General features: G+C 46.3%; 1 protein-coding gene across 5 annotated transcripts in view; it reads right to left on the bottom strand.

Moving 5' to 3' along the window:
- shroom2a (shroom family member 2a) overlaps window positions 1-19,461 on the bottom strand; it is a 257,740-nt gene that overhangs the window by 13,563 nt on the left and 224,716 nt on the right. For all 5 annotated transcript variants that reach the window (XM_068040342.1, XM_068040344.1, XM_068040345.1 and 2 more), the window contains one exon: window positions 17,928-18,028. In XM_068040342.1, coding sequence (XP_067896443.1) covers window positions 17,928-18,028 — 101 coding nt within the window. The remainder of the gene's footprint in view (window positions 1-17,927; window positions 18,029-19,461) is intronic.

Genomic DNA, 19,461 nt, shown 5'->3' with positions numbered 1-19,461 from the left:
CTATCAGCCTTTTCTGTTTTTAATTCAGATTGGCAGTTTCCCTCTCATTTCAAATATACTTTGTTTAAATTTCAGAGACATACGTGGTACCCAGCTTATTTGCATCACAAACGCCACTCAATAGATCTTCCAAATAGTTTCCAATTTCATTTACAAAAAACGCAATTGAATTAGGATACTGAAAAAAAACTTGCATTTATATAGCAACTTTCACAACATCAGGGCGTCCCAAAGTGTTGTCACTGTTGTAATGCAGAAAATGAGGCAGCTAATTTGTGCACAGCAAGCTCCCACAAACAGCAATGAGATGGTGCCCAGATAATCTGTTTTTATGATATTGGTTGAGGGACAGCTCCCCGGCACTTCTTCAAATAGTGTCATGGAATCTTTTAAATACATCTGAGAGGGCAGACAGCCTCAGTTCAAAGTCTCAGCTGAAAGCTGGCATCTCTGACAATGCAGCACTCACTCAGTACTGCACTGAAATGTCAGCCTAGATGATGTGTTCAAGTGTGACTTGAACCCACGACCTCTGACTCAGAGGCAGGAGTGATACCAACTGAGCCACAGCAAACACTTGAGACTCAGGACATCTGAAAGTTGCCAAGTACACAATGTGCCCAGAGCACAAACCTCTAAACAGTCTTTAAAGCAACAAGTTTGGCAATTCTGGTTATCAACCTACCCTTGGCAGTCTCACTGAGGGAGGCTCCCCACAATACGCAGCTCATGTGGAACTGAGGCAAGATTTAGTGGCACAGATTCAAAATGATCAGCGTTCCAATTTAAGTTTTCCAAATTCATGACAAACAGCATCAGAGGGACAGAAGGAAAGAGATAGAGGGAGCATTGGTTCCTCTTTGTCAGACATTCAAACAGAGTTCCACAGAAGTGCAAGGACAACGTTCAAAGTCACTGCGTCATTCAGTCCCTTCATGCTCGAAGGTGACTGGGAAAACAGTGCCCTAGAAAATAATTCCTTTGAAAAAAACTCATTAGCATTGTTATTCTCCCACGAACTCCTCTGACCCAACCAATGTAAACATCAACTTTCACACAATCCTGGTCCCAATGTGGGATGGCGTTTATGAATTTACTGTAGGCAGGTGTGTCTACAATATGTGTATCCTGAGACGTTAGAACAATATAAAGAGAGCAAAGGGAGCTGGTTCCTTGGAGTTCCTGTGAAAACACACTTTGGGAAGTGAATATTCATGCCTCCAACTCTCACTTTCTCCCCCCAACCTCTTCTCTAGTGTTCTCCCCCTCTCCCAACAGAGCCCTAGTTGGGTGGTGGGGGGTGGTTTCATAGACGACAGTCACCCTCTGCATTCTCACTTAAACAGATGTAATTCAAGGCTGCCAGCTATTCAATCACAGGAGGCATCACCATCAAGGCCAATCCCAAGCCTCCTGGACAAGTGCCCTTCCAACAGGGGCAGCGGTCAGGAGCAGGATCGCCGACCTTTTCTTCCCTGAGCCAGAGGTACTGATCCTGAACTGCAGATCTGGTACCCCATGCCCTGGCTCACCTCACCTAACTCAGCACAGTCTAGGGCCTGTCTTTAAATCTACCATATACCAAGAGTGTAGACCTCCAGCCTCTGCCCATTCGTCTTTTCTCTGTTTTCCTCTGTTCAGTTGCCTCAGACAAGACAGCAAGATTTGCCTGTGCCAACATTCCATAAGCCACAGGGTCAGAGGTGTGGGATACAGATACCACTAGTAAAGACTTGCATTTATATAGCCACTTCAGTAACCTCAGGATGTCAATGCGGTACTTTTGACGTGTAGTCACTGCTGTAATGTAGGAAAGGCAGCAGCCAATTTGCACACAGCAAGTTCCCACAAACAGCAATGTGATAATGGTCAGATAATGCGTTTTAGTGATGTTGGTCGAGGGATAAATATTGGCCGGGACACCGAGAAAAGCTCTTCTTTGACTTGCTCCAAGGAAACCATTACATTCACCTGCCAGGGAAGACAGGACCTCAGCTTAATATCTCATCTGAAAGACAACACCTTTGACAGTGCAGCACTCCCTCAGCACTACAATAGGTGGGTCAGCCTAGATCATGTGCTCAAGTCTCTGGAGTGGAGCATAATCCCACAACCTCCTGAGTTAGAGCCGAGACCTGTGTAAGGTAAGGAACCCTCCAATAGTACTCATGATAACTGCAGATGTGGAAGGCCATTTGTCCATATTAATCCATACACCCAGAAAGACCCTGTAGTAAACCCCCCTACACTGGTATCCAATTGGATCTTCAATGGTCTGATGGGTCTTCGCACTGCCTCTAATGCTCACACCTCTCCTCTGTGCCCTGAACTAGATATAGTGCTCAAGGTGCTGACTGAGTAGAGGACTATATGTTTGATGGCCACTTTCTGTTCTGCCTCTTTGGTTCAATATTCTGTTAATGTTCTTGATCTTGAGATTAGGAGCTCACTGGGTGGAGATTTCACACCTGAGCTCTGTGGTACCCAGTCGTGTCTACCCCTCTGCCTACCCTATCTAACAGCAGTGCCCTGTCATCTAGGATGTGCCATTTCTTGCATTTGGCCAGCAGTCAACAGGCAGTAGGTATCTTGTCGTTGATAATGCGTAAATATAATCTCACTGAGAAGCAAATCTGTCCACTAAATGAATGAAAAACTCACTTTTTTCCCCTCTGGGTCTTGCTCCCCAGTAGAAACAGAAGGATCTCAATCTCGATAACAGTCATAGTTTATCAGAGGCTGATGCAGTGACTATATTATTCACCACAGGCCCACAGACAGGACCTGCACTTCCACGCTCCAAAACGAGTTCATTGAAAACTCTGCTGCCTATGTCTTAACTCGCACCAAGTCCCATTCACCCAGCACCCCTGTGCTCACTGATCTACATTGGCTCCCGGTCCAACAACACCTTGAATTTAAAGTTCTCACCCTTTTGTTAAAAAATCACACTGTGACCTTGCCCGCTCCTATCTCTGTAACTTTGTCCAGCCCTACAACCCTCCAAAATCTCTGCCAATTCTGGCCTCCTGCGTATCCCTGTTTTCCTTTGCTCCGCCATTGGTGCCGTGCCTGCAGCTGCTGAGTCCCTAAGCTCTGGAATTCCCTCCCTAAACCTCTCTGTCTCCCGTTCCTTCTTTAAGAGGCTCCTTTAAAACCTAATTCTTTGACCAAGCTTTCAGTCATCTGCCCTAATGAGGCTCAGTGCCAGATTTTGCTTGATATCATTCCTGTGAAGTGCATTGTGATGTTTTACTATGTTAAAGGCACAATATAAGTGCCAGTTGTTGTTGTTGCACGTTTTAATACGAATTGCAAAATCCACGTAGTGCGCTAATCATTTTATTTACCACATACAAGCTGAGAGGACCAAGTAAGACTGTTGAGATCACTCCTCCCTCGACATACTTCAAACGGCCGTGAATTGAGCCTCGGAAGTTTTATTATTTCATGGTCCGGGTTACTCGGACTTTCATGTTTCATCGTTTCTAAAATGATTTTTAAATCTGTAGCTCCTGATCCCTTTCCCATCCAGCTGCATTAACAACAGCCACCTCTGCAGGTCCTGCTTACTCTCTCTAATAACTGTCTTGTCCCCACTTCCCCCTCCCTGTCCTCTTAATCTCAGTAAATGCTCTCTTTGATTCTCCAACACTTTGTTTTTCCTTCCCTCTTGCAGATTTAATTGTCCCCTGCAATCCGGCTCCCTCCCTGTTAATCCCCCACATCCGCCCCTTGCACTCTCCAAACTCAGTTCAGTAAACCCAACCCTCAGCTCCCACCGTCCCCCGGAGACTCTTGACTATGGCTCTGTTCTGCTGTCATCTCCTGCTTTGAACAGACTCACTGAATATACTCATCCTTAGGATGCAGGCATCACTGCCAATGCCAACATTCATTGTTCATTCCTAGCTGCCTCGAGGTGGTGATGGTGGGCCTTGCTCGTGAACTGCTCGGTAGCCGTTTGATACAACTGAGTGGCCACTTTGGAGGGAAATTAAGAGTCAAGCATGTTGGTATGGGATTGGAGTCAAGATCAGCCATTATCTTACTGAATGGCGGGGCAGGCTTGAGGGGCTGAATGGCCTACTCCTGCTCCTATTTCTTATGTTCTTATGTTTAGTAGCCATCAGATCAGGTAAGGATGGCGGGTTTCCTTCCCTAAAAGACATTAGTGAACCTTTTAGGTTTTTACGACAATCCAACAGCTTCATGGTCACTTTTACCGATACCAGCAATTTATTTCCTTTTTTTTCCAAGCTGAATTCAAATTCTTAAACTGTCACAGTGGGATTTGAACTGAGGTTCTCTGGACTATTAATCCAGGAATATAACCAGTACACCACAATGCCCCTCTTACCAGCACTACTTTCTGCAAGCATAAGGCCTTCCTCATGAATTCTCGTTTCCAACAACCCCACCCAGCCAAACCACCTCGTTCCCTCATCGCCAATGTTTTTTTTTTATAACGAGTCATCAAAAGCAAAGAAAATGAAAACACACCCAGGTTTTGAATCTTTAAAAAGACACATCTCTTTCTGACAGTCTGCATGATTTTTCTCCCAGGTTGCTCATAGCCTGATTAACCTGGTAGACTCCTGAGGTCACGCTGAGGGGGGGCAGGGGCAAAAGCCATTGCTGAGGGGGCAGGGGATGTGGCCGTCACTGGCAAGGCCAGCATTTAGTGACCATCCCTAATTTCCCTTGGCAGCTGAGTGGTTTGCTAAGCCATTTCAGAGGGCAGTTAAGAGTCAGCTGTGGATCTGGTGTCACATGTAGGCCAGACCAGGTAAAGACAGCAGGTTTCCTTCCCTAAAGGACATTAGTGAACCAGATGGGTTTTTACGACAATTGATAGATTCATGGCACCATTACTGACACTAGCTTTCAATTCCAGATTTTTTATTAATTAATTGAATTTAAATTCCACCAGCTGCCACCAGTGTTCCCAGGGAATGAGCTTGGGCCTCTAGATTACTAGACCAGTGACATTACTACTATGCCACTCTCTCCCTTTAAGCTCGATGTCACATAGATCGAGATCCCAGATGGAAGACTGTGAGACAGAAGGCATGACTCCCACACCTGGACAGGAATGCGGCCTAGTGAGTCACTGGCCTGCCTGCACGGAAGTGACAGCAGGCAGGCTCAGGGGATTTGAATATTCATTAGCATGTGGCTTGCTGACTTCCTGACCAAAGATGGCCAGGTAGCCATTTAATTCCTGCAGCTGAGAGGCTCCTGCTAGGGGAACCGAGATGGGAGAGCGGTCTCCATCACAAGGTCGGGAGATCAGCCGGGGCTCGGAGGAGAACTTCCGTCCCTCGCAGCCCACAAAACAGAACCTGCAAACAAGATGTAACATTGACAATGCATTGGGCCTCCTCTGGCATTCACTTTTCTTCCTATAGGACTGGCCTGCTCCCCTCCCTCACTCACACCTCAGGCTAAAATCGGGGCTGTGATTGCATCACTAGAGCCCAATCTCTGTACTTAAAGATTCCGATGTGTGCTCTTGCCTGCCAGAAAGGAGGATATCTCACCATTTCCCACCCCACAACCCCACTCCTCGGTCTATATTAACTGGCCTGGTTTCCACCAGGCTGGGAGAGACAGGCTTGAGTTAAAACCAAACCCTGACTGTTTGACAAAGTGCCACTTTCTTCAATGGAAAATGCCTTTGGTTCACTAATGTCCTTTAGGGAAGGAAATCGGCCATCCTTACCTGGTCTGGCCTACATGTGACTCCAAACCCACAGCAACGTGGCTGACTCTTAATTGCCCCCAAAACAGCCTAGCAAGCTACTCAGTTGTCAAGGGCATGCTGGCCTTGCATTACAAGAGTTTGTACGCCCACCTTGCAGCCAGGGGACTATGCTGCCAGGTGAGGGAGGGTAACACTAGAGAAGGTGAGGGGCGGGGCGAGGTGTGAAGTTGTCACTTCCCAAAGTGTGTCTTTAAAGGGATTTCAAGCAGCCAGAACCTGATAGAAGCGGAAGAGGAGGAGAAGCTTTCATACACCTCTGGCTTGTTATTCACCCCAGCACCAGCCCTCACCTTTCTCCCAGGTAACCTACCCTCGGGTTTCCCAACCCAGCCCCTTCAGGTCACCTTCTCTTCCAGCAACTGCCATGGGTGGCTACAAACATGGAGGGACAGTGAACATGCGATGGAGCCCATTGGGTGTAACACTAGTAAACCCTGCCCCTGTCCCCTAACTTAATGAATTCAAGTGACAGGGCCCAGATCACAACACAGGGCCTCGGCTTAACAAGGCCGTGGATTCGAGGTCGCGGACAATGCCTGATTGTCACAAGAGGTTAAATGTTGCACAGAACAGCACAGTGTTTCAAATGTTAACATCAAGCAGACTTACAGATTCTGTGATGATGTCCCTCAAGATACAACAGCTTTTTTACAGTGCTCTAGAAGAGTAAAGCATTGCTGTAAGACAGCACAGACCAACTTAAAGGGACCATCCCTAACCAAAGGGACTAGCTCCGTGCAAAAAACACTCTTGGCAAAACAACATGAGCAATTTACTTCACTATACAAACACAACAACAACTTTATTTATATAGTACCATAACACAGTAAAATGTCTCAAGGTGCTTCACAGCAGCATAATCTGTCAAAAAGTTACACTGAACCAAAGGACATATTAGGACAGATGGCCAAGAGTTTGTTCAAAGAGGGTAGGTTTTAAGGAGTATCTTAAAAGAGGAGTGAGAGGGGTGTGTGGACAGCAATGTACCCTCTAATTTTTTTTGTCATGCGTGGGCCCTTTAAATTCTTTTGCATGGCCATGCAATTAAAGGGGCCGACTCATCGCCGGTGTGCACGGGAACTTCCAGGTTACTGCATACCCACACAGCTTAGAGGGAGCGCTGGTGGCGAGGCAGAGGAGCTTTACAGAGGGAATTCCAGAGCTCTGGGCTCCAGTCAGCTGAATGCGCAGCTGCCAGTGGTGGAGCAATGAAAATAACATACAAGGCAAAGACTTGCCAAAACAGTATCATTTCAAGCGAGACAGTGCCCCTTTAAATGAACCGTACAAAGGACAAGAGAGATGAAAATCTTGCGGCTGATATTTTTTTATTCGGTTTAAAAAAAAAGTCAGCACAGAGTCCTGCTTCACACTCACTGGACTGTTACAGTGGGCAATTAGAAGGGACTTTCACTCCCAAGGCATCCAATGAAAAGGGGGTGGGGATGGAAAAACAAAGGCAGAATCAAAGCTATCCCCAGGAGCTGGCAGTCCAGAAGTTACCTGTGTTATTACCTGATTTCACTTGTCTAGTTCTTTCATATCCCATGATATACCACAGCTCTGGCATCATTACAGCAAATTCAAACACATCTGGCATCTGTTTACCGTTCCCCTGCAATTTGCATTTCAAAGCTTTTACAGAAAACCCTTTTTTTTTTGCATGTTCTAGTTTTAGCTGGAACTCAGCAAGACCTTTTTTAAAAAAAAAAATATTTGCCTCCCTCTCTCATCCCACCCCAAACTCCCCTTTCCCCCTGCCCCTCCCTCCTTTTGGATAACCGGACCGTGAAGACGTAAATGGGAGAGGTAGAGTGTGACAGAAAAGGACTTGCAAAGCCCAAAGAGTAAACACACTGAACCGCTCAAGTCACTTATTCTGGCTCTGATAATTCCTGAACACCAGTAAGCATAACTTTAAAGACAGCAACGGGAGTTTGCAAACATTACACACACTGCTTCACACAAGTTCCCTTATTACTTCTACAGGGAACTTACCTCAGTCTGTTAGAGAGAAATCCTCAGCTACAGATGCTACTCTCTCTCTCTCTGAAATTTAAATGAGGACCCTCTTCACAACACGACTACTTTCAAAGCACCTCCCCCCACCCCAGTTCAAATGAGTGAGCTCAAACTCCATGCTTCCCACAGTAGGCTGCCTTTGCTGTAATGATTTATATCCAAGTGACAATCCCACAGATGTTCCACCCACACTCCGCTCTTTACCCCCTCCCTCCCTCCCTGCCCCACCCGTGCCACACAGCTGATTGGCTGAGCCTCCACATTACATCACTGGCAGTCCTGACCTCACCCAGTCGAAGGGTTGAGCCAACCCCAAAACTTCAGTCTGGCTTTCCCATCAAAAAGTTCCACAAATGCTTCCAAAGAACGAAAGAAGACACACACCTTAAAACCAAAAAGCCTCGAGCTGACACATTCGCTCGTGGACTGAGTTTGGACAATTATTTTATTTTTCCCTCCACTGTTATATATTATGCTTGATGACAATATGTGAAATTGCACCAATTATTAGCAGCTAGGACTGTTCTCCTTAGAGCAGAGACCATTACAATGAGCTTTAACTGAGGTGTCCAAAATTATGAGGGGTTTTGACAGAGTATATGGGAGAAACTGTTACCACTGGCAGCAGGGTGGGTAACCAGAGGACACAAATTTAAGATAATTGGAAAAAGAATCAGAGGGGAGATGCGGAAAAATATTTTTACACAGCGAACTGTTGTGAATCGTAACGCGCTGCTTGAAAAGGTGGTGGAAGCAGATTCAATAGTAACTTTTAAAAGGGAATTAGGAATATATACTTGAAAAGGTGAAATTTGCAGAGCTACTGGGGAAAGAGCAGGGGAGTGGAATTAATGGGACAGCCCTCTCAAAGAGCCAGCATGATGGGCCGAATGGCCTCCTTCTGTACTGCAAGATTCTATGAATTTTTAGGTTGGCTTTTGTTTTGCTACCTGTGATTTTTCCAGTCTGATACTTACTAAAAGATAAAAAAAAGGTGTCTAAACCTTATGAACAGATGCAGTTAGTAACGAGGTGAATGTAAGGGAGGCCGAAAAGAGGCTGTAAAATAATACAACCATTTCACTGGTATGAGTTACTCATTTACTGCAGCAGCTTTATTACTTCCCAGTTTATCTGTATTCTGATAACCAACGCACCTTTGGCCAAGCAAAGGAGTTTCAGATCTCCTTGGCATTCTGACAGTGCGTGGCTTTTCCTGATTTTTTTCCCCCCAGTTCAACGACAAGGAAATATAAACAGAGGATGCTGGAAATACTCAACAGGTCAGGTAGCATCTGTGGAGAGAGAAACAGAGTTAACTTTTCAGGTCGGTGACCTTTCATCAGAACTGGTTTCACAGGCCTGAAATGTTAACTCCGTTTCTCTCTCCACAGATGCTGCCAGACCTGTTAAGTATTTCCATGCATTCTCTGTTTATATTTCAGATTTCCAGCATCTGCAGTATTTTGCCTTTGCCTGAAAATGAGTGATACTAGGGTCATTAGATGGAGCACATCGTCACCTCAGGGATCCAGAGTCAGGCAGGAAGGATCAAGGATTCCCAGGTCAGGGACAGACTGCAATATGTGGAATCTGTCTACAGTTTGCCTCATCTGTCTCTTTAAGCATTGATGCCTCGTATGCCGCTGCCTAGGGTATATCGCTGGCATTAAACCAATGTCCCCCCTATTTTTTGGGGGCGATTTATTTAAGCGTGTGGCCTCTTTAAATTTTTTTCCGCGCCCAGGCAGTAATTTAAAGGTGCCAACTTGTGTGAGGACTTTTGTGTTGCTGTGCAGCCGCGCAGCTTAGAGGGAACATTGCACTGACCCAGTGAAATACTCTACAGACCCAGTCACTTGCACAATGGTATAGCTTTGTCTTGGGTTTAAGATTTTGGGTTGCCACCCCTTCCCTAGGATTGCCCTGGAGTCTCCAGGAATTACGAATTAATCTGCTGTGTGTATTCAAAATAATTTGTTATTCTTTCCTGTATTTTCTTTCAACACTTTTGTTTATTAGTTATCAAAATTGTTGGAGATGGCAAAAATAATGCTGCTTGATTGGGTGGGGGAGGGGCAGTTAGAGACAGGACACCATGTGGCAGCACCTCCAGGAATACATCTGACCAGAGTTGGCAACTCTAGTTGAAGCATCTTGCATGGGTGAGGCTGTACGTGAGGATATTGCAGTCAACCAAAGGTCAAGCAAGGTCGTCAGCCAGGGATGGCTAACTAGTTATGGGTCAGCGAATCAGATGAGATATGGAGCTATGGCTCTGAGCACAGTCTGACAGTCAGTTCCCAGCTCCAAACATGGTGTTTGGATCAGTTCCTATCTCACTGGGAGCTCTGTTCCTGCTCAGTTCAACAGCCGTCTCCATTTACAATTTCATTTTAAAGACAATAGTTTCAGTGGATTTATTGTCTTCTTGTCCCCGCTCCCCAACCCCCAGTGCAATAATCACTCTTTCTCACCCAAAGTTGATGTGCTCTCCTGTACCTCACACTATTCTGAGTGTGCAAAAATAGACAGTGTGTGGCAGGCTATTTGACTGTGGAAACCAGCACAGCTGAACCTGATGTAAGTATTACTGTCTTTTACATCCAACACGCATAGTTAGTTCTCTCTTGCTCTCTTACTTGCTTAGTAGCCCTCTCTCTTTTCTACGAGCCACAGCGATTGTCCAGTGTGGTGACATGTTGACACCCAAAGCCAAACCAATACCTAGAAAACTTGACGGTTGGGAAGGAGAGGGGATGGAGTCAACCCAAAACACATGAACTCCAGTGAGCTACTCATTAGCATCATTTCCGAGCCCTGTTCCACCACCGATGACAAGATCGCTTATCCCAGCCTGGAGCCTCTTGGCTGCAAAATGCAGCACGGTTGCTACCTCAAACTTATTGGCCCAATTTAACTACATCATCCTGCCGCTTTGAGGCAGTACGCCAGGAGCAGAGACCCACAGAACTGGCCCCACAACCAGGTTCCACTGGTTCCTCCTCTTTGGATTTTGTGGCTTAGCTCTTTGAAAAGGTTCAGTTCTCAGTCGTCCTCTCTCTCTCTCGCTGGTGAATCCTAAATCTGAACAGCAAGATCCTGTTTAATGTGGCAGATTGAGACGTGTTATGAACGGTAACGGCACGGTGCTTGGTGCCCCTTGTATGGATGGGCAGTGGGTGTTGATTCCCCGCACTATGGCATGCTTTAGCCTGAGGCCTCATTAGCACCCCTGGCACATAACAATAACCACCTAATATTGTCACGGGCCTCCGAGCCAGCAAACCGCCCGCATACTGGTCTGTTTTTTATTCAGCAAAGGACACCCTGACAAACACGAATGAATCATTTGTCTTTCGGTTTGTCCTGTGCCTTTAACTGGAAAGGTCTGCTTGTTGCAACTCATTGGCCTCCATTGCCCAATCAATGGAAGGGTTTGTCGTGGGCCCACATGCTTATTAAGGAGAATGGGTGGGAAATGGTAGCACTAGAGGGGGCAATCAATTGCTCTTGCATGTCTTCTGGCATGTCCTCCCAATGCCTCATACAGTCAGTGCCAGGTGACCCGTTCAGGCACATGACGAGCCAACCTTGTTTTAACGTGTGAGGCTGCCCCAGCAGGAAGCTGGTGCTTACAACATGCCCTGGCAGAGCTACGCCAACACGATCTTCTGGGCAACTGCATGTTGTCCCGGGTATGTGATTAGTGGCTTCCTGCCCTTGTGATTAACTAGCGAGAATGTCATCAATACGGCCTTCATTACCTCTCCTTTCCCCTTCTTTTCTGAAAGTATGAACTACTCACTAGACAAGGCCTTGCAAGTACCTCCGGCCCCCACCCCTGGGCGTCAATCGGCATTGGGAGCCATTTCTGATTCGCTGCTTTTTTTTCTCCAGCCCAGAGTCCACTGAAAGTTTAAAACAAATATCACATATAACACTCAGCGTCATAACGCAGAGATTCTCCTCCAGAGTTTGATTGAGAGTCTGACATTCCTGAGGTATGGCAGCCATCTTGCAAGGTCAACCAGCTTTGGGTGAAAGGTCACGGTGTTTTTGAGATGATGGAAACAGGCCCGCAAACCGTTGTGTGCCCAGGAAGCGTAGCACGTGTTGGGCAAATGTTGGCCACTCAATAATCATGGGATTCTACTGCAATAGAACTGGATTTCCAGTACGTTACTACTACACTATGGGATGGCTTAGTCCATACACATAGCAGGCTTTTGTTATTACAGCTGTGACTCAGCAGTGCTGTTTACACAGACTCCACAGATATAAAGAAATGATTGTGCCACACCAGCGAAAAGTGCTTCTGTAGGTGTATTCTTCTCCTTTGGTATCTTTAATAGGCCTCACTACTGTAGTACAACAGCTTTGGACTGCTTAACTGTTCATAGCGGCATGGTCAGAGTCACTGAGACAAATCAGCATGAACTGTGTGAAAACAGTTCTGATGTGCCTCGGTCATTTCGAGTGAGGCCATCAAATTAGTTTTGTTCCTTTGGCATCCATGCCTTCAGCCATCGAGTCCCTAAGCTCTGAAACTCCTTCCCCAAACTTCTCCACCTCTCATTCCCCCTTTAAAATGCTCCTTAAACCTCTCTCTTTGACCGAGCAGTTGGCCACCTATCCTAATACTTCCGGCTATGTCTCGGTGTTAATTTCTCAAATCCGATTATGTTGCTGTGATACAAGTTGGCAGTTTTATTGCTTTAAAAGTGCCGTATAAATGCAAGTAGTTGTTCCAATCAAACAAAGCAGTTTTAATTATTTGCCTCAAATTAAGCAACTGTGTTGTATTACTGAGCTCTAGCAAAAGTAACAGATTTTTTGTGTATGGGACAAATAGGTCAATGGTCTTTTCAATGGAATGATATTGGTCTAGACTAACCTTACACGAAAGAACAAACTTGCATTGTTATAGGACCTTTCCCAACCTCAGGATGCCCCAGTGACGTATTTCTGAAGTGTGGTCACTGCTGTCATGTAGAAAATACAGCAGCCAATTTGTGGACAAGCTCCCACAAACATCAACATGATAATGGCCAGATAATCCGTTTTTGTGATGTTGATTGAGGGATCCATATTGGTCAGGACACTGAGGATAACTCCCCTGCTCTTCTACAAAATTGTGCCCTGGGATATTTTATATCCACCTGAGAGGACAGACGGGGCCTTGGTTTAACGTCTCATCCAAATGATAGACACTCCGACAGTGCAGCACTCCCTCAGTACTGTGTGGGGGGGGTCAGCCTACATGGTGTGCTCAAGTCTCTGGAGTGGGGCTTGAACCCCCAACCTTCTGACTCAGAGGGGAGATTGCTATCACTGAGCCAGGCTTGGCAACTTGTTGGTATCAGTCGATGGGCTTTTTTTGTTGACTATGTGAAGGTTAACCAGTCCCACTGCAATAACTGGATTGAATGAGGCCTAAATGTTCCCTTGCCCTTCCAAGGGTTTTGACCATAAAGGGGGTAAAACTGGTCTTACACTGTACAAAGAACAGGGTGATAGCGTATTACCTGCCCGTTTTATACCCCACTCGATTTTCACTGTTCAATGACATCCGATTAAACCAACTTCCTATGGGCAGGAGGATGAGGAACCAACATACTCCAAAACCGGTCACATGCAGTTGCCTCAGAACCAAAGAAAAACAGTCCGTGGACACAAGTGGCTGATAACTGATGTTCCACTCACACCCTCCAGGAGCTGTATCCTGTCAGATGACTTAATTATGTAGAACCCTTTGGGTGCAAGCATTTTGCTGCTTTGAAAACATGTTTGCTTGATGCCAAAAATATATTTTCCCTGTAATGCTGAATTCTTACAGAAGAATTAAAATGGGTGTCACCTAGATATTCCCGTTTGCCAAGGTACAGGGAGTGGAAGGAGAGGAAAGGGCACAGAGTGCTTCAGAAAGAGTGCATATGGGCCTATGAAAAATAACCTGTTAGTCCATCCAGCTTGTCCCACACAGTTGATGCCCCACACATCACGATATGAACACTTTTTATCCCATCCGGTTCCATGGGATCTCCTGGGGGGGGGGGGGTGAAGAAACAGAAAAAAAAACAGACCAATTTGCTGGGGAATAAAATCTGACTAATCCCTCTCAGGCCCCTTTAGGTGATTGCAGCGAGTCCAGGAGACCACTCTCTGGCCCTGACTAATGTTAGACAGTACCTACCTCTTGTACAAGGTGATCTCTGCTCCAGCCAGAAATACCTCCAGATCTCACTAGAAGGAATTCAGCAAATCAGAGATCGCCACACGGCGGCAGTCAGTCAATCTCTGGGGAAGGAATCGCCTTCTAACACCCACAATTTGAGATTGTGACCCCTCGTTCACCCTAAGCTATTCAGTTGAAATAACTGATTTACACAAAACACAATCTGGTCCCTTCATCATCTTATAAACCTTCATCAAATCACCACTATGTCTACACTTCTCTAAAATCGGCAGCTCTTTGAGCCTATCTGAGGTCTTTTAAAATGGAAATTAAGTGCATGCATATTTAACATTTCAATGCCTATGTGCATAACATGGCACTTTTCTCAATTAAGCATTAATTTGCCAATCATTAACCTTAATCCGTCAGCACATCAAGATCCGCCTATAGCGGCACAGCACCATCTACAATGCTAATTCTCCCACATATCTTGGTAGTGTTGGTAAAAGCAATCATTCCTCCAATACCTTGATCTAGATCATGAATAAAAATAGCAATGTTCCTAACACCACTGTTACCATGCAGGTCTCCATGTTCCTAACACCACTGTTACCATGCAGGTCTCCATGTTCCTAACACCACTGTTACCGTGCAGGTCTCCATGTTCCTAACACCACTGTTACCGTGCAGGTCTCCATGTTCCTAACACCACTGTTACCATGCAGGTCTCCATGTTCCTAACACCACTGTTACCATGCAGGTCTCCATGTTCCTAATACCACTGTTACCATGTAGGTCTCCATGTTCCTAACACCACTGTTACCGTGCAGGTCTCCATGTTCCTAATACCACTGTTACCGTGCAGGTCTCCATGTTCCTAACACCACTGTTACCGTGCAGGTCTCCATGTTCCTAATACCACTGTTACCATGCAGGTCTCCATGTTCCTAACACCACTGTTACCGTGCAGGTCTCCATGTTCCTAATACCACTGTTACCGTGCAGGTCTCCATGTTCCTAACACCACTGTTACCGTGCAGGTCTCCATGTTCCTAATACCACTGTTACCGTGCAGGTCTCCATGTTCCTAATACCACTGTTACCATGCAGGTCTCCATGTTCCTAACACCACTGTTACCGTGCAGGTCTCCATGTTCCTAATACCACTGTTACCATGCAGGTCTCCATGTTCCTAACACCACTGTTACCGTGCAGGTCTCCATGTTCCTAATACCACTGTTACCATGCAGGTCTCCATGTTCCTAACACCACTGTTACCGTGCAGGTCTCCATGTTCCTAACACCACTGTTACCATGCAGGTCTCCATGTTCCTAACACCACTGTTACCGTGCAGGTCTCCATGTTCCTAACACCACTGTTACCGTGCAGGTCTCCATGTTCCTAACACCACTGTTACCGTGCAGGTCTCCATGTTCCTAACACCACTGTTACCATGCAGGTCTCCATGTTCCTAACACCACTGTTACCGTGCAGGTCTCCATGTTCCTAACACCACTGTTACCGTGCAGGTCTCCATGTTCCTAACACCACTGTTACCGTGCAGGTCTCCATGTTCCTAATACCACTGTTACCATGCAGGTCTCCATGTTCCTAACACCACTGTTACCGTGCAGGTCTCCATGTTCCTAACACCACTGTTACCATGCAGGTCTCCATGTTCCTAACACCACTGTTACCGTGCAGGTCTCCATGTTCCTAACACCACTGTTACCATGCAGGTCTCCATGTTCCTAACACCACTGTTACCATGCAGGTCTCCATGTTCCTAATACCACTGTTACCATGCAGGTCTCCATGTTCCTAACACCACTGTTACCGTGCAGGTCTCCATGTTCCTAATACCACTGTTACCATGCAGGTCTCCATGTTCCTAACACCACTGTTACCATGCAGGTCTCCATGTTCCTAACACCACTGTTACCATGCAGGTCTCCATGTTCCTAATACCACTGTTACCGTGCAGGTCTCCATGTTCCTAACACCACTGTTACCGTGCAGGTCTCCATGTTCCTAACACCACTGTTACCGTGCAGGTCTCCATGTTCCTAACACCACTGTTACCATGCAGGTCTCCATGTTCCTAATACCACTGTTACCATGCAGGTCTCCATGTTCCTAACACCACTGTTACCGTGCAGGTCTCCATGTTCCTAATACCACTGTTACCATGCAGGTCTCCATGTTCCTAACACCACTGTTACCATGCAGGTCTCCATGTTCCTAACACCACTGTTACCGTGCAGGTCTCCATGTTCCTAACACCACTGTTACCATGCAGGTCTCCATGTTCCTAATACCACTGTTACCGTGCAGGTCTCCATGTTCCTAACACCACTGTTACCATGCAGGTCTCCATGTTCCTAATACCACTGTTACCGTGCAGGTCTCCATGTTCCTAACACCACTGTTACCATGCAGGTCTCCATGTTCCTAATACCACTGTTACCGTGCAGGTCTCCATGTTCCTAACACCACTGTTACCATGCAGGTCTCCATGTTCCTAACACCACTGTTACCGTGCAGGTCTCCATGTTCCTAACACCACTGTTACCATGCAGGTCTCCATGTTCCTAACACCACTGTTACCGTGCAGGTCTCCATGTTCCTAACACCACTGTTACCGTGCAGGTCTCCATGTTCCTAACACCACTGTTACCATGCAGGTCTCCATGTTCCTAACACCACTGTTACCATGCAGGTCTCCATGTTCCTAACACCACTGTTACCATGCAGGTCTCCATGTTCCTAACACCACTGTTACCATGCAGGTCTCCATGTTCCTAACACCACTGTTACCGTGCAGGTCTCCATGTTCCTAACACCACTGTTACCGTGCAGGTCTCCATGTTCCTAACACCACTGTTACCATGCAGGTCTCCATGTTCCTAACACCACTGTTACCATGCAGGTCTCCATGTTCCTAACACCACTGTTACCATGCAGGTCTCCATGTTCCTAACACCACTGTTACCATGCAGGTCTCCATGTTCCTAACACCACTGTTACCATGCAGGTCTCCATGTTCCTAACACCACTGTTACCGTGCAGGTCTCCATGCAAATCTAAATCTATTATATAAAGTCTCACTCCTGAATGTTCAACCCACACTCCTAAAGAACAGGGTTTCCTGCTGCAAGTGCATGAAGTGGCAGCAATAAGTGAGCATCATAACTTATATAAAAACATCAAGAAGGGAAAATCCATTGCTCCATGCCTCTAACAATGCTGAATTACTGCAACAGATATATATAAAAAATTACAGAGGAAAATAACACTCTTAGCAGTTTCGAAGAGTCAGCTCAGGGAAAGTTTCCATTATGTTTGAATGTTTCTGCAGACAATACCATGGACAGGGTGAGAATACTCAATAGCAACAAGGGAACAAGAGGAGGCCATTCAGCCCCTCGAGCCTGTTCCAACATTCAATCAGATCATGACTGATCTGAACCTTAATTTCATTTACCAACCTGAGCTCCATAGCCCTTGATACCCTTACCCGACAAAATGTATCAATCTCAGTCCTGACTCATTGACTCCTAGCATCCAGAGCTTTTTGGGGGACAGAATTCCAGATTTCCACCGCCTTTTGTGTGAATAAAGTCCTTCTTGATTTCCCTTCAAAAAAGCCTGGCTCTAATTTTGTTTCTGCCAAAATAAAAGCTTCAACTTGAGATCAAGGGCTGACACTGCAGATGAGTCGGTGAGTTAATATGCCCTCACAAGGGTTTCCACTGAGTTACACAACTGTTGTAGGGCTCGATCAATGGCATGCATTAAAAATATTAACCTCCAGAAAGCTCCCTTACCAACAGTAAAAATTCAGCTTTTCACACTCATTAAAATATGCCCACAAGAAGTGACAGCTCCTGGAACCACAGTTAAGTGTCACGTGGCTGCAAGAGAGATTCCACCAGCTCCTAGTGCCTTTTATTACCCACCTTGTGGGCGGACTTGCCCTCCCTCCTCCAGCTTCAGGAGCTGAAAGCTGCACTTCCTTCTGGAAGCCTTCTGGATGTCTTCTCACTTCAATGGGAACATCCTGCAGAATGGTTAAAACAGGAACATTCTGTTGAGCACCTATTATTTGGCATCCGTAAACTGTACTTCATGCAATGCGAAGCAGCTAATTTTGAAACCAAACCCTGTTAAACTGTAGAGATCTTGGCAGCGGTGTGGTGTTGGAATGGGGGGGGGGGTTGGTTAGGGGTAGGAGGAGCAAAAGATTGCTAACTGCACAGCCTTGGTTTCCTGTACAATTCACCAGCCTCCCTGTTTTGCTCTTATTTACCCTATACTTATCCCATCTTAATCCAGTTGGTTTCCTTATACTCAAGAATGTATTCCAACCAGATAATTGTAGGGTTGAGGCCTCAGCCTCTCATGTAAACTTGCCTGCAGCTATCGGCAGACAGCAGTCAGTCCCTTGGCTGTGCTGCTGGATTTACAGGAGGGGTGAAATTGGTCTTGGACAGCAGGGCAAAGCGTGGCGACAGCTCGACTTCATGCCACACCCAATTTCCTTTTCTACTGACTATGCTTTGCACTCCCGCCCAGGGCCAATTTCACTGCCAAACTTATTTTGCGGAGGGAACATAGGAACAGGAATTGGCCATTCAGCCCCTCGAGCCTGTTCGGTCATTCAATGAGATGATTGCTGAAGGGAAGGGGTTGTGACAAAGATGGTTTGTACCCATTCCTCCTGACAAACACTCATGGAAAGGGCACTTGGCAGTGTAGGATTCCGTGCCCTGGATGACTGGTCATCCTGCATGAAGGATACGCTGTGCCAAGATAAGGGAAAAAGAACTCTAAATCACAGAAACTGGAAAAAACACACGTCAACTTGGTCCAATGGCATTGCAGTTAAGACCAGGCTGATTCCCTGCCCTTCAAGTTCTGAAGCAAACCCTGCTGTCATGAAGCTAGCAATGTAGGTCAGACGACAGGGTGAGGGAGGAGGAGGGAGTTGAGCGCCACACTTCAGTAACTCACCCAGATCTTCTGTTGTGAAACTGGAGTGTGATTGCTGGTGGACTATTCAACTGCGAGGACCATCACGGTCAACTCTCATCCCCAGTCACCGCCACGGAGAACTGTGCTACAGTGACTTGGGAATAACTCGGCACCGTGACCTTCCCACAGGTTATTGCTGGCTCTCTATTCAGAGCATCCCGAGGGCTAAGGTTGCCAACTCTGATTGGCCATATTCCTGAAGGTTTAGTCACGACTTCCCGCCTCACACAGCCCCGACACTCCCACTGTTGGTCCATCCTGGTGGTGCCCGCCTTCCCACACCAACGAGAAAGCAAAGAGGCTCTTCCTTACCTGATGGTTGATTCTTGACAGTCAGTCAAGCAGACATCTCACAATCCATCCCCCCAACTCCAACTTCTTTTTATAACTAATGAGCACAGTGTACAAAAGAAGAAAAACGCATTTTTTTGAATATTCCAATTATTTCTCGCCCCAGTT

This window comes from Heterodontus francisci, chromosome 10 (assembly GCF_036365525.1).
Source record: "Heterodontus francisci isolate sHetFra1 chromosome 10, sHetFra1.hap1, whole genome shotgun sequence".
Classification (NCBI taxonomy): Eukaryota; Metazoa; Chordata; class Chondrichthyes; order Heterodontiformes; family Heterodontidae; genus Heterodontus; species Heterodontus francisci.
Note: the sequence above shows the minus strand (reverse complement) of the source record. Positions and strands in the feature narration are given on the sequence as shown.